The 15104-nt window shown below is 47.4% G+C and overlaps 1 protein-coding gene across 5 annotated transcripts in view; it reads left to right on the plus strand.

Moving 5' to 3' along the window:
- Nucleotides 1-452: 452 nt before the first annotated feature.
- Tshz2 (teashirt zinc finger homeobox 2) overlaps nt 453-15104 on the plus strand; it is a 439568-nt gene continuing 424916 nt past the window's right edge. For 3 of the 5 annotated variants that reach the window (XM_021193027.2, XM_021193028.2, XM_021193025.2), the window contains exon 1: nt 453-1687. In XM_021193027.2, the coding sequence (XP_021048686.1) occupies nt 1648-1687 (40 nt within the window). In that variant the 5' untranslated portion in view covers nt 453-1647. The remainder of the gene's footprint in view (nt 1688-15104) is intronic. The other 2 variants (XM_029536010.1, XM_029536011.1) reach the window with 1 other exon arrangement.

Below are 15104 nucleotides of genomic sequence, written 5' to 3' on the forward strand. Positions count from 1 at the left end.
TCTGGGAAGTGACTGGACACCACCAGGTGGCAAGTTGTTTCAGTTCTGTTCCTCTCACCCTGATAACACCCACCATCTGGATTTCCCCACTCTCTGTCACTGAGGTGACTGTAAAACAGGTACACCATAGGTGCTCAATAAATATCAGCATTAAAAGGAAACACAATGAAGGTTATGTAATTAGTCTGCCCAGGAAGCAGAAGTTTAAAAAAAAAATCCCAATACTCCAAGAAGGAAGGTGAGCAAAGTGAACTTACATAGTGAGAGGAGGTTATTTGCTGGGGAACAGGTTGAGACTGGATATGGTTCCATCCCCCTAATCTGTCCCCCAAGCAAACCTAGATTGTCCCCTTCTAATCTCCAACTCTAACTCTGTCTCCAACTCTGCCAGAGCCCCGCCCCCTTCCTTCCCACTCCCCCTTTTCTTCTTCTTGGAGGGGCACCTAGACAGGCTCCACTGCCCCAGTGAGTAGGAGGCGGGTGCCTCCAGAGCTGCAGCCAAGCCGGCTGGGTCCTCTTTTCCCAGCTCCTCTCCCAGGCGGGACACTGTCCCTTTAATAGACTCCCTCTGCCTGGCGCTCTGCGGCTGGGGAGTAAATTTCTCCCTGTCATCAGGTCGCAGGGAGAAGAGGAGGAGTTTGTTAATGTTCAGTTTGTTCAGCCGGGATCGATGTTTGCTGGCATCGCCTCGCCCTGTCTTGTGTGTGTGTGAGTGTGTGTGTGTGTGTGTGTGTGTGTGTGTGTGCATGTGTGTGTGTGTGTGTGTGTGTAAGAGAGAGCATATGTGGGGGGTGTGAGTGTGTGTGTGTAAGCGAGAGTGCTTGTGTGTGTGAGAGCGAGAGCGTGCATGTGTATGTGGTGTGTGTGTGTGTGTGTGTGTGTGTGTGTGTGTGTGAGTGAATTCCAGATTTTCTGTCTTTCCCAAACCCGCTCCTGTCCTCTCGCATATCACTCACAGACGGGGATCTGACAGCAACAACAAACCTACAGTGAGTGATCTCTCCTCAGCGCGAATCCGCCATCGAGATCAGGGAAGAGGAGGAGGAGGAAGAAGAGGAAGAGGAGGAGGAAGAGGAGGAGGAGGAGAAGGAGGAGAAGGAGAAGGAGGAGAAGGAGGAGGTGGTAAAGGAAGAGGAGGTGGAGGAAGAGGAGGAAGAAGAGGAGGAGGGAAAGAGAAGGAAGAAGAAAAAGAAGAAATCCACTGTCTTCCCGGGATTGTTTTCCCCCTTATCTTTAAGCGCGAGTGTGCGCGTGGCGCGTGTGCGCCCCTCATCCCTGCCATCTGAACCCCGTCTTGGATGTTTAATAAAGAAATCAAGTGTCTCACCAGTCACCAAAAAAACAGCAAAAAGCAAAACCAAAAAAAGAAAAAAAAATCCAAAAGCAAAACAAAAAGAGAGGGGGAAAAAAACCAAACAAACAAACAAGGCAGAACCAACCTCCACTTGCAAGCAGCAGGCGCGAGCCACATATCTGCCACCCAGAGAGGGGGTCTCCGGCCCCGCGCTGGAGCGCTGGCAGGGGGATCGTCAGGGGGACAGAGGCCGAGTGACGTCCTAGGAGCCACAGAAAGACGAGCGAGACTGCGGCCCCCGCGCGCGGCTCAGGGCTGGGGCGCCAGAAGTGAGACTGGAGCTAAGTAGAGCGATGCCAAGGAGGAAACAGCAGGCACCCAAGCGGGCGGCAGGTAAGAGATGGCTCCGCTCCGGGTGCCCGGCCCCCGAGCCCGGCGCACAGCGGCTCGCCCGCCCGCCCTCCTGGCCCGGGGCTGGCGGGGACGCCACCCCCTGGCGCTTTCAAGAGGGTTAGCGTGCGGGTGCCCTCTTCATCACCCCAGAATGATTTCCCTAATCTTTCCCTCTCCAGGCTCCCTCTGGGTGGTGGTGGCGGGGAAGCGTCCCACCAAACCTTCCTGGTTTAAACTTTTCCTCCCTCCACCCTCTACCCCACCCCTAACTTTTTCTCCCAGTCTGGCTTCTTGCCTCTGGAACCAAAGTCAGATTATGGATTTGGGGTGCAGGGGGAGGGAGATAGCCCCCCTCTCGTCCCTCTGAGAGGTCAATGCTGATGGCTTTTGGCCTCCAGGGACAGTGTCTCCAGTCGCTGGGGCTCAGGGCTTGCAAGTGTGTGGCATGGCCAAGCCTGGGGCTGCAGGCTGGCTTTGGAGCTGTGAGCCATGAGGGTGTAGCATTGGTCGCCAAGGTGCAAAAGGCACCCCAGGAAATGAGTGGGGCTTTGGATGTGTTTTCTAAAAGGTTTCACTGTCTATAGAAATCTCATCCCCTCTCTAGCTTAAAGCCAGGTGGGGATGGAGGGAGAGAACCCCATAGAAATTTAAACAGCCTTGGAATTTTCTCTGCCAGATAGAGCTTTGGAAACTTTGTGGAATTGACTACCACCCTAGGAGCTGTCCTGTGGAATTCTTTCTTGCAGGGACCCTTCCCCTAAGGATCAGATCAGGTCACTAGGTTCCCACAACAGATCTCCAGGGTTATTGCTGTTGTTGTTATTGTTGTTGCTGTTGTTGTTTTCCTTTTCCCTTTGGGGTTGCCTAATTGCTTTTTTAATAGTATGCTGGGGTTTTGTTTCTCGGAATCGGAACAGGAAAGTTCATTTTTCTCCTGCCAGACCCACCCACTGAAAAATCAGCTTTCCACTCGATTGCTAGTTTTGATTTGACATTTGATTGATCACCTGTCATCTCACAGCCTTTGATCTATTCATTCTGATATATATCAATAAATCACTCACCATGGTAACTCCGAGTGGCAGTGACGCAAGCTTTGCCCTCTACATTCAGAGAAAGAAATGCACAATCATTATCTTGTTGGCTTTTAATGTGGGCGTTTTTATTTCTTTGTGTCCTTTAGTTGATGGGGCTTTAGTAAAGTTTACGTTTCCTTGGCTCCCCTGCCCGCTCTCTCTTACTTTTTCTGACTTTGAGCGGCAATGGGTAAGACAGATCTGGAGACCACAGTTATACTCTGTTTCAACTTGAGTCAAACACGGGAGAAGTCCCTAGGACACTTGGGTAAACTTTGCAAAGTCACCAAGAAGAAGTGAGCTAGGAATCTGGGGAAAGAGGGTGCCAGTGTCTGAACATGTAAGCTACCAATTTCGGAACGCTTCATCGCTGCCTGATGCCATCCCAAAGAGCAATACATGTGCTTCAGAAAATCCAGTTTCCTTCCCTCCCAAGTGCAGAATCACTTCCTCGGCCATGTGTAGGTCGCTCTGAGTTGCTTTATTATAAAGCTTCCATTCATGGATTTTCAATTGTGTCTCTCAGAGCAAAACAACGAAAATATTCTTAGCAACACACACATTTGCAACTTGTCTAGGCAGGGGGTTTCTTTTCTCAACTCTGGTTACTTCTTTTGGGAACAATAGCTCTCTTATTTTATTGTATCTTTTTAACTCTGCATGCTCAGCTTAGCTATCTGACCATTTGAGGGTGTGTGGCGGCCTTCAAGACTTCCCAAGAGTCCGCCTGCTGCAATCAATGCTAGCAACACAAGTTCAAGTGTGGCTGGATTATCAGAGATGGCATCCCTGTTGTTTGTTGTCCCAAAAGAGAGCCCTGGGCTGCAGTCCAGCTGAAATGATACTGCCCTGAAAACTACTGTTTTCTTTTTCTTTTTTCTCCTTCCCTTCCTTGTAGTTCCGGTAAAGGCCATCAAGAACTAGGCAGCAATTTAAATTAGCAGAATGACTGGCCATGTCTCCTTTCACAAGCTCATTACAAAAAGTGCCTTGCTCAGAATTGCTCTACTTTAATTATAATTATCCACTGATCAATGGAGATCCAGGTGTGCAGAAAATGACGCTGTATCACATTATTTAAATTAGATCCTTTCGCTAAGCTGGTATCTATTGGTGCTGGCTACTTTTTTTTAAATTGTTGTTCTCTCTCTCTCTCTCTCTCTCTGTCTATCTCTCCCCGTGTGTGTGTGTGTGTGTGTGTGTGTGTGTGTGTGTGTGTGTGTGTGTGTGTGTTAGAAACTTGTGAGTATACTTTCAGTTTTCTGGCCGACTGGATTCTTAGTGTCTTTGCAAGACTGTTACCATGATTCTCATCATGTTCTTTAGAAGGAACAGAAATCCTTTTCGAGCTGGGACGGGGGTCATTCATTTCGTACGCAGTGAGTTCCCTGCTTCATGATATTTATCTGGTCACATATTAGTAAGGTGGGTTGTTTTATCCCTGGTGTTTCTTCTTCCCATCCGAGGTCACCAGTGCCCAGCTCCGTTTCAGGATGAGTGAGGCAAAGTTAGCTGAGATTCTCCAGTCAGTTACCATTCGGGGAAGGGGTGGGGGGTGGCTCTCAGCCTGTAGCTCTGCTAACTTTTATCACTGCTTAAAATTAAATACAACGCACAACTGTAAGTGATTACTCCTGTGGACCGATGTTGAAAGCTTGATTCCTAGTTTGATTAATGAATAATAGAAGATAGAAAAAGCCTGGCTGTGAACCAGGGCTGAGGCTCTCCTGGAACCTCTTTCTCCCAAGAACTCTTCCAGGCTGTTGGGGTTCCTCTCTCCATTCGGCTTAAGGATGATGTTTCAAAGCCTTGGTGGCCGAAACTTTCTAATAAAGCAGGTCATCTAAACTCAGCCACAGGATGGTATACTAAGTGATGGGGAATTTTAATCTGCTTTTTTATTATTATTTTCGATTCCTCCCACTGCCTCCTATGTATGTCAGGTTGGAGGGGTAGATATGCGGAAGGCCATTCTCTTTAAGTAAACAGCTAAGGGAAAACATTTCTCTCTCGGCTTGGCAATATCCCTGCTCCTCGTTTTTCTAAAGCTTCACTCTTCCACACTGCTAGCTCTTGGGGCCAGGAGGAAAGTTTAAAAAACAGCTTTCTTATCCCCCTATCGTGACTGTATGTGTGTGCTCGGCTCATTCTCTTGATTGTATGTTTGGCGTATCATTAAAATGCGTCTGCTCTTACCTGGAAACCTTCAGAAATCTGCCCTGGCATCCATCCCCCCTGATTCATTTCAGGGAAGATAAAAAGACGACGGCAGGAAGGTTGAACAAAAAGAAACTGTCTAGATGTGTTTGCACGTTATAGAATGCAGAGTGCTTGAATTTTCAAAAAACCATAAGTATGTTCTGTGACAATACTTTTCCTAACAACCCCGGCCGTGTGGTCTGCATACACGCGTAGCAGAGGTTTTACTTCAGCGGTATAGAATTATTTTTATAGTACGGCCGACCAGTCGCAATGGAGCATGGAATCTTCTGTAATCACATCCCTGTGAATATCTAACACGCCTGTAAGTTATTTCTCCTGCCTTTGCTCACCCCAAGCCATTCTGTGCTTTTTTTTTTTTCCTTGTGGACTTGTGGTAGCTCCTGATAATCGGGTCTTTTTTGTGAGGAGGCTCACAGGAGAGATCATCTCCCTCAATTTATTTTGTTTATTGAATGTGGAGATGAATAATGCAGATTTTGTTTTCATGGATGCCCTTGTGTAGCAGTAAACATCAGACTATTAGCAATCATTACTTAAAAGTTGCAATTTGCACCTTAATAACACAGGTTATTACTTGGGAAACGCATTCAGCAGGGACATTTCTAAATGTGCTGCAGTGGAGTAGGAACAGCTGAGAGGTCTCTTTTTCTACTTCAGGATAGTGTCGATTCTGGAATGATGGGTGAGGTCCCCCAAATCTCAACTAACTGCATAGGGGCAGGAGCCAGTGGCTACAATTGAAGTTTGTCTTGAATTTCCTGGCAAGCAGAACCCAGGTTGTTTTCGGACTCTGATTTTCTTTCTTTGCTTAAACATCCGTCAGAGAAAGCAAGTTTACATCTCGTACTCTAAAATGCCCCATGTTGTGGGTCTCTTTGCTTTTCAGAAAAATGTGGTTTTAAGACAAGTACATGCACACACACATACACACACACACACATGAGCTCACAGGGCTTTAGCAACAGTAGCTCTGAGCTATTCTTGCTGTTTAAAAGCATATTTCAGACTACAGAGGCCAGGTACCTAAGAACATCTTTCCCCTTACAGTGTTTGTGTCTGAACTGATTCTTCCTGTGGTCCTTTCCACAGCTCTCTCTCTCTCTCTCTCTCTCTCTCCCCTCTCTTCCTCCCTCCCTCTCTTCCCCCTCCCTCCCTCCCCACCCCAGCTCACCCTTAAAGACCCAGATTGAATAGGACATTTCAAAAGTGCATTTGTTTTAGGCATTTATTGATCTCATTTTTAATCTGCCATATCAGGACATAATATATTAACCCTAATCAGAAGATTGCAAGCGGCAGGAGAGAGGGAAGGAGAGGGCGCCAGGGAACTTTCAGCAGTGAAATCCCTAAAGCTTGTTTGGGGTGGGGGGTGGGGGGGTCAGATGCTTGAGGCTACCTTTGGGAAGGGTGAAAATGTGGCTCACAAGTACATTACTCTTCTTTTTCTTCCACTTTGTGTTTCTTGCTCTCAGCCAACTCGGTTCTTCTTCAGAGAAACTCCACACTCCATAGATACCCTCCTGAGCAACTTTAGATTTGTCCCCCGTGTGTTTTGACTGTTGTCACACCCTCCAACAGATGATCAGGCCCTATCACATCCTTTCTGACTTCTCACTCTTTGGGGGAGTCTTGGGGGGAACTTTCTCTGACCTGGGTTTGTCTGGGTTGCTCTATTTCTCTTCCCGAGGCGTGGGAATACAGCTCTTTGCTGAGCAGGTCTTAAAGGGGGGCTTGAGCTGGCATTAGTTAAAGTCCTTGAGATGAAGCACCTCTGGACATCCCTGCCACTGAGCGTAGGAATATCAGCCAAGGGGGGTGGGGTGGGGGAGAACCTGGGCTCTGTTCCTGTTCGTATTAGGGCTGTGAGTTAAACATCCAAATTATAGCTTCCCCTCAAAGTACGTGGGCCATCTATGTACTTAGCAGTGGTTTGGGAAGACTCTTACTGTCGAAAAGAAAAAGAAAGAAAGAAAGAAAGAAAGAAGGAAGGAAGGAAGGAAGGAAAGAAAGAAAGAAAGAAAGAAAGAAAGAAAGAAAGAAAGAAAGAAAGAACTGTTTTGCACTTCAGAAGTTCTGTTTAAAGTTAGAGGTTTTGGGGTGACCTTTGACAAGCAGCTGGTCAGTCCTGAAGGGCCTTAGCCATTCTACCCACATTGGAAAATCACCTTCCTAGGAGTGCTGACGTGGTGGTCTGGATATTGTATTAAGAAAAAAAAAAAAAAAGGCACTGACTATTGACAAGACTATCTCACAGAGTATTGCTTTTTCTAGAATCAGAATTTCTTCTCCCCACCCTTCTCCACCTTGAATCGCTCATGTTGCCATGTTTCTTGGGCTCAGGTGAAGGTATAGCATTCACTGATACTGATCTCGGAGCTCACCTGCCAAGCCGTTAGGAAATGTTGATAAAGATGAGGGAGTTTAGAGCCCACTGCTGGGCTCCCAGTGCTGTCGGGACAGCACCCTTGGGAACACATAGGTCTTGCCTGTAAGTTTGTCATCAGAGTCATCTTCTGTGTTCCCAACATGTAGTTTTGTCCAAGGGATCCTTACCAGGCCATACTTACTCAGAAACAGCAGAGAGGGCGCAAAGCTCCAAGAAGGAGCTGATGGGACCATTTGTTTCCGAAGGAAACTCTGTGGATGGCACGACTAAACAATGCAGACATCTCTGAAAATCATTGACGTGGTCATTTGGGACTTCCAGTTGCCTTTCTCTGTCTTCCATGCTCTCTGAAAAAAAAAAAATGCCCCCCCAACCCGACTATCCTGAAATATTCCAAGATGTCAAAGTCAGTCCTAAAATTATTTGAAATTTAGAAACTGAAATGCAAGAGAGCCAGCTTACTATTAATACTATGTATCTTTGCCGTGTAGCTTTGCTGAGCAACAAGGAAATGTATGATACAGAAGTTTCAGTGCTAATGAGCTCAGGGAAATTACACAGGGAAAAAAATATATACCTGAATCAGATTTGAAACCATTTGCTCTGAATTCTGCTTGTGACTGAGAGTTTGCTTTCTACCCATCTTGCTTAAAAAAAAAAAAAAATTCAGTGTCCCCCATACCAACTCTCTGAAGCAAGAACATCTAATGCTGTATACTCCTCTATGTACAAAGACATCGGGACATCCGAGTATACACGTCCTCTCAGATAACCAAACGTGGACATGCAAACCCAAGAGCAGCCACGGAGAAACCGTAAAAGCTAGCCAGCTCACGCTCGAGTTGTGGTGGAAACTTCAGTGGACTGCGAGGGACCATCATGGCAGGTACGGATGCTTCTCCTTCAGAATGACAAGCACTGAAGCAGGAAGGCAGTTTAAGCAGGTTTCTGCCTCTCTTGCAGCTCTCTGCAAAGACTGATTTAATTGGGGAGCTACAGTGTCCATTTGAGCTACAGGAAAGGTCCCGTGTCTCCACGAAGCTATCAGACACGAGGGTGAGCTTAAAAAACAAACAAACAAACAAACAAAAAAAACCAGAAACAGACAAATGAAAAGAAAGCATTCCCCGAGATTCCTGTTAGTAAAAAAAAAAAATTAAGACTGGCGAGATAAATAGTGAAGAGCTTTCAGAATGGAGTGAATAACAACCACCCGAGCCTCCTTTAAAGCTGCACCGAAAGGCCGTTTCTGCGGAGATTATAGTTTCGCTATTAAGGCGAGAGAAAGCAGTTATTGTTTCTAGGGAAAATAGTTAGGAAAGGCAGGATGAGATTTAAGGAAGAAAGAAAAAAAAAAGACTTGGCAGCTGCCGTTCGTGCTGCTGCGAGTGAATTTCCGAGAAGCTCCCCTGGCACAGCCCTGGATCATGAAAGGCTCCGAGAGATCTGGTGACACGGGAGACCCGGGGTCAAGGTTGTCCACAGGGGATAAACGGCTTCTGTAAGCAAGAGCCACCGCAGATAAATATTTCTGTGTAAACTGCGTGGGGCTTACTCTAAATCACTCCAGTTTATCAGATCTTTGGAATTTTCTGTGTGTTTAGGAGTCTTCGCTCTTAGCCTCCAGGGAGAAATGAATAGCTGTTGGGCTAAGGCAACGCCGTAGAGAAGAGTTAAATCTCTTCCACGCGAGGTGCCACTTGGTAGAGGGGAAATGGCAGAAGAAAGGCTCTCCATGTGTTTTACATCGGCATTGCCTCCGGCTATTTTCCTTTATTAGAAAGTTGGGTACAGGCGCCTCCCGCATCTTCCCAGGCTCATCTCAGGATCTGATTTTCAGATGCGGATGGATGGAGTGGTAGAGAAAGAGGAAGAGACTGGGTTCTGGAGGTGGCTCGTTCGCTTTGTTAATCCATGCTCAGATCTCCACATCTGTTTCTTGTGAGTGGGCTAACTCCGTAGGCAGCTCGCATTTCTGCCTCTACTGGCTAATCTACAAAATGGGCCGATCTTCTATTTACTTATGTCGCAAGTTTGTTGAGAATATTGTTATAAACAAAAGCATGGGCTGAAAAAATGTACTCAGAACCTACTGGTCCCACAGGAATTTGAGCAAATGGAGTCTCTTTATTCCCCATAGCCAAAGCCAGGGAATATTATGCAGGAAAGACGGTGAGTAGACACTACCTGGTTACCATGCACCCAATGATCTTAGGGATCAAAAGAAATTAGAAGTGGCTATTTTTAAAGGACCTCATTTTTTAATTCATGCATCATGTGTGTAGGGGAGGGCACAGGAGAGAAGGCTGGTGCCTGAGGAGGCCACAAGAGGGTGTCGCGTTCCCAGCAGCAGTAGCTCCAGGCAGTTGTGAGTCACCACTGTGGGTGCTGGGAATAAAAATTCAGGTCTTCCTCAAGAGCAGTGTGCTGGTCCTGATACTGCTACATTTGACTTTTAAAAATGTAAGCTTAGGGGCTAAAGAGATGGCTCAGGGGTAAGAGCAGAACCAGAGGCGGGTTTCCAGGACCTCCATCAGCTTGCTCCTGACTGCCTGTAACATTCCTGGGGGTTCTGATGCGTCTGCTTCCCTCCCTGTCAGGTCATCTGCACTCGCATGCACACCCCCCACCCCCCCACACAATATATAATATATATAATATATAATATATATAATACAATATATAATATATATCATATATATTATATATATAATATAGTGTGTGTGTGTGTGTGTGTGTGTGTGTGTGTGTGTGTGTGTGTGTGTGTGTATAACTGGAACCTGGAACTCCAGTGGCTTGGTAGATCTTAGCCTGTGATGAATGCCATCACACCATTGCTGGTCTACTTAGAACTCAGCGCCAGCTCAAAAATGTTTATTTCCCAAGGAATAAGACTTATTATAGGCCCAACCGTAACTGTGGAAGTGACAACATGTGCCACCTCATGAGTGCCTATGGTATCCTAGGTGCTGTGCCATGTGCTTCATATAGCCTATGTATCCATACATATTCGTATATATTCGCTTAAACAGCAACTGAGTGCTGGGCCTTGAATTCCTACTGTGTGCTGGGCCTTGAATTCCTACTGTGTGCTGGGCCTTGTTCTGGTAGCTGAGACCTAGGAGGTAAGTAGGATGGGTCCCATCCCTGGTCCAGCTCAGGGAGTCTGAAGAACATGCAGATCAATTTACGCACAGGAGAAAAATCTTTCTTCGTGGAAACAAAAATTACACGCAGCAACGTGCCTGCAATGTTATCTGTGTTGGGAACGTGAAGTTAGTTAGGCAGGAGGGAGTTGGAATGGTCAACATGTGGGTGCCCAAGAGGTACCATGTAGGGGAGGGGAGGGAAAGTGAACGAACTCTGATTTCTTACAAATCCTCCTGGGCTGGAAGTCATGCCAGTCACTGTTGTCTGGCCAGCATCTGCTGGACCTAGGCTAAGCCTTAGCCCAACTGGACTGAAAGCTCCGAGGCCTCTGCAGTCCAAAGAACAACATCCCCGGCAGGGACGCATCGAAGACGATGCTTAGCTCCTCCTCCTCCTCCCTACACCCGAGGTGACTCCTCCTCATCCTCTCTAAACCTGAGGTGACTCCTCCTCCCTAAACCTGAGGTGATGTTTATACACAGGGAAGTCAAGAGCACTGACAGAAAAGCCTGTCCTTTGTGGTGTCGACACATGGTGTCTCGGGGTCAGCCACTGTCACCCATGCCGAGGGACCTTTCTTCTGCCTTCTTCCTAGCGTGCTATCCTACACACACGAGTCCTGCATGCATTTAGAAATGATGGCTACGTACCCGGGGCCATGTGTTACCCTCAGTGCTAACGGTGACAGCAGAAAACTCCCTATCCTCACACCGATAAGATTCTTGAGAGTGAGTGAGACCAGGAAGCTAACGCACAGATGAATATATAATATGATGTTGGATAGCTGGGCAAAGAGTGGGAGTTTGCATTTCTCCCAGGCAGAAGACGCAGTGCGTGCCATGGGCCTGAGGCCATGGGCATGCATGTATGTTTGAAGAATATAATATTTAGGAGATGGGATCGGGAGAATTAGCTGAGAAGGTATTTGAATCACAGGTCACCCTCCCGATTTGATTGCAGGAGAGATGGGACTCTGTTGAGGGTCTTCCAGCAGGGAAGGGGGGTGATCCACAGGGGCACGTGTATCTCAGAGTTGGTAACAATCCCCTTCCAGCTATCAGTGACTTCCCAGGGATGAAGAATGGTGCTTAAGATGGCGAGAGCTATCAGTAGGAAGTACATGTGCTAGCCTTTGTGGCCTTTATGGAGAGAGGCCAAGGTCTTGGAGTTGGGGGCCACACCGTCTCATGGATTGTCTCATTGATGAGGCTGTGGAAAAGACAGCTGTTCGGGGCCAACTTCACCCACTGTCCATCAGCAGTTAGTTCCCAGCCAGCTGTGTGCATGAAAGCAAGCTCCATGACCCGCTGGCACCTCAGCTTCTCCCATCCAAAGAAGACAAAGGTATGGTTCACTTCACGTATTAGCTGTGAATCTGAAGTGCGGTGATGAGGGTAATTTGTGTGGTACCAGCCCAGTGCTTAGAGATCTTGAGTAAACGAGCCCTCCTCCTCTTCATCCTCCTCCTCTTCTTCATCTTCCTCCTCTTCCCCCTCCTCCTCTCCCTCCTTCTCTTCCTCCTCCTTCTCTTCTTCCTTCTCTTTATCCTCCTCCTCTTCCTCCTCCCCCTCCTCCTCCTCTACTTCCTCTTCACTTCCTCTGTATCCTCCTCTTCCTCCCCTCCTCTCCTCTTCCTCCCCCTCCTCTTTCTCCTCCTCTTCCTCTCTATCCTCCTCTGCCTCCTCCTCCCCTTCCTCTTCCTCCTCTTTCTCCTCTTCCTCCTCTTCTTCCTCTCTATCCTCTGTCTCCTCCTCCCCTCCCTCCTCCTCCTCCTCTTTCCCTCCCTCCTCCTCCTCCTCTTTCCCTCCCTCCTTTGCCTCCTTTACCCCCTTCTTCCTCTCCAGTTCTCTTTTCCATTTACATGTTCCTTGTCCCTCTCTTCCTTTCTCCCCTTCATTCACTTACTCTTGCTCACCCTTTCCTCTTCTCTTTCTTCCTCCTTCTCTCCATCCTCTTCTTTTTCCTCCCCTTCCTCCTTTAGTAGGAATCCTGGGATGAATACACACTACTGAAGAGCAAACAACAGAAACCTGTGGAAAGCCACATGTGCTTTAGCAGTGTACACCTCTGATCTGTGTCACAGCTGTCCCTTGGTTCTGTATCATTTAGAAAGTGTTAATGACAAGCAACTGTGTTTCATAGTAAATGTGCATCTTGCTCACCGTGGCTTCTTTTGCCCGTTGTGCAAAAGCAGGGGTGGCCCTGTGTGTAAACACTGAATAACTGTCTGATAAGGAGGCTGGTTCCTGTGGAGATTTCTAGACCCTCTAGTTAAGCTAGATCAGTGTGGGAATTGGTGATTGGCAGGGAAGGGGTTGAAGGAGTCTCCATTCTGACCCCTGAGGTTCAGCAGCTACACACCTGCTCCCTGGGTGAGTTGCTGGCATAGCCCAGGTGCTCCCAGCTCCCCGGGACTTGTCAGGCTTGCTCATGCTCCCCCAGGGGTCTGCTACTTGTTCCCCAGGGTCCAGCACTGCAGCTTTTGGGAGCTGTTGAGCTAATGGGAGAAGGCTACAGGCTGTTTCGCTTTTTAATTGTCTCCTCTAGGCAAGTGCTTGAGAGGGGAGAGAAGGCCCTCTCCCTACGTCTATCATAAGACGAAGATACTGAGGTCCTAGAGAACAGAGAGAGGTGTTCGCTCCATTAAGCCCTTAATCAACAGCTATGATGAAAAGTTGCCCTGTGTTAGGTACTGTATTAGGGAGGTTCTGGAGCTAGAGCCTTGAAGCAAACTGACAAAGGGCCTGGCTTGGTGGAGCTTAGCTTTAGTGTGAGGACAGGAAGTCCATTCATCCCATGGTGTGAAGCCATGAAGTTTACAGAGAAGTAAACAAAGAATCCATGAGGGGTTGAGCCTAATGGAGAGGGGTGGGCCATTTCAGATAGAAAATGGTTCCCTGGATAGTCCATCCTTTCATCTTAGCTCTAAATTTTGTCTCTGTACCTATATCTTTTCATTCAGCAATCCATCCCATCATCAGCCACCAAACCCAGATACTAATGCTCATGCCAGCAAGATTCTGCTGAAGGGACCCTATATTGTGGCCTCTTGTGAGGCTATGCCAGTGCCGGGCAAACACTGAAGTGGATGCTCACAGTCATCTATTGGATGGAACACAGGGTGCCCAATGGAGGAACTAGAGAAAGTACCCAAGGACCTGAAGGGGGCTGCAACCCTGTAGGTGGAACAACAATATGAACTAACCAGTACCCCCTGAGCTTGTGTCTCTAGCTGCATATGTAGCAGAAGATGGCCTAATTGGCCATCATTGGGAATAGAGGCCCCTTGGTCTTGCAAACTTTATATGACCCAGCACAAGGGAAGGCCTGGGCCAAGTAGTGGGAGTGGGTGGGTAGGGGAGCAGGGGCGGGGGGTATAGGGAACTTTCGGGATAGCATTTGAAATATAAATAAAGAAAATAATAATAATATAAAATAAAGAAAGAAAAAAAGAAAAAGAAAAGAAAATGGTTCCCTGTGTGGGCAGGATGCTCACACTGGATGCAGACAGAAGTAGTCATTGGAGAAACACATCTGGATGGGGGAGATGGTGCCAGACACAACAGAGAGTCCAGGGCTAGGATCTTTCTGGAACCGAGAGGCAGAGCCAGGGTGGAGGGGCAGAAGGATTGCTGAACTGCAGTGATGAGCCAGAGTCCCTCAGAGATGGAGGCTTTGGAGAGCATGAGAGAGGAAGACAAGGGATGACCTGAAACACTCAAGGTCATTGTCCCTTCCTTGCTCTTCGAAGAGCATCAGCATCAGAGGCAGGGTGACCCCCTGGGTGCTCCTGCATCATCAGTTGTGTCAAAAAGCCTCATGAAACTTGGACCAGATGAATGGGGAAGGAGATCAAATCTCACGCAACAGAAGAAAGTAGGACCACAGGCAGGAAGGAAAGAATGAAGGGGAGGCTTATATGCTGTCTGCGAAGGACAGGTTATTTGTAGTTTATTACTGTGTTCTTTGGCCCTCTATTCCTCTCCTCTGTCTACTGATGTGGACAGTGCTGGCAATGGCCATTGTGTTGTTCTCAGAGTCTGCATGGGAGCAAGGACAAAGTGGTGTTTGGAGCATTTCTTCAAGAATTGACTGTTCTCAAGAGTGTCCCCTAGGGTCCTCCACCCAGTCCCACCAAGTCAGTACGGTAGAGTACTGGAGCACAGGCAGGTCCGCTGAGTCAGTCTGGCAAGGGCTCCATTCCCCACCGTGCGCAGCATCTTGGCGGTATCACTTCTGGTGCTCTTGCTTCCCAGAGTTTAGTTTCCTCATTAGCAGCACAGACTGAATGAAATGATTCATCTCATTGGGATTTTATGAGCATTAATTGAGATTAATCAGATCATATGCTTAACAGAGAGCCCTGTACATAGTGGTCAATAAATTTGAACCATAACATTAACAAGGTAATGATCTGACCCAGGCCTTGATTTCTCTATTGGCAGAAGGAGGACAGTAAAACCTCCCTCTTGGGATTGTAATAAAGTAGTAATATTAACAAGGCACTTGGAACAGCACTTTGTACACAGTAAGCACTCTGTAATAAGGCAGTAATATTAACAAGGCACTTGGAACAGCACTT

Source organism: Mus pahari, chromosome 3, assembly GCF_900095145.1.
Source record: "Mus pahari chromosome 3, PAHARI_EIJ_v1.1, whole genome shotgun sequence".
Taxonomy (NCBI): domain Eukaryota; kingdom Metazoa; phylum Chordata; class Mammalia; order Rodentia; family Muridae; genus Mus; species Mus pahari.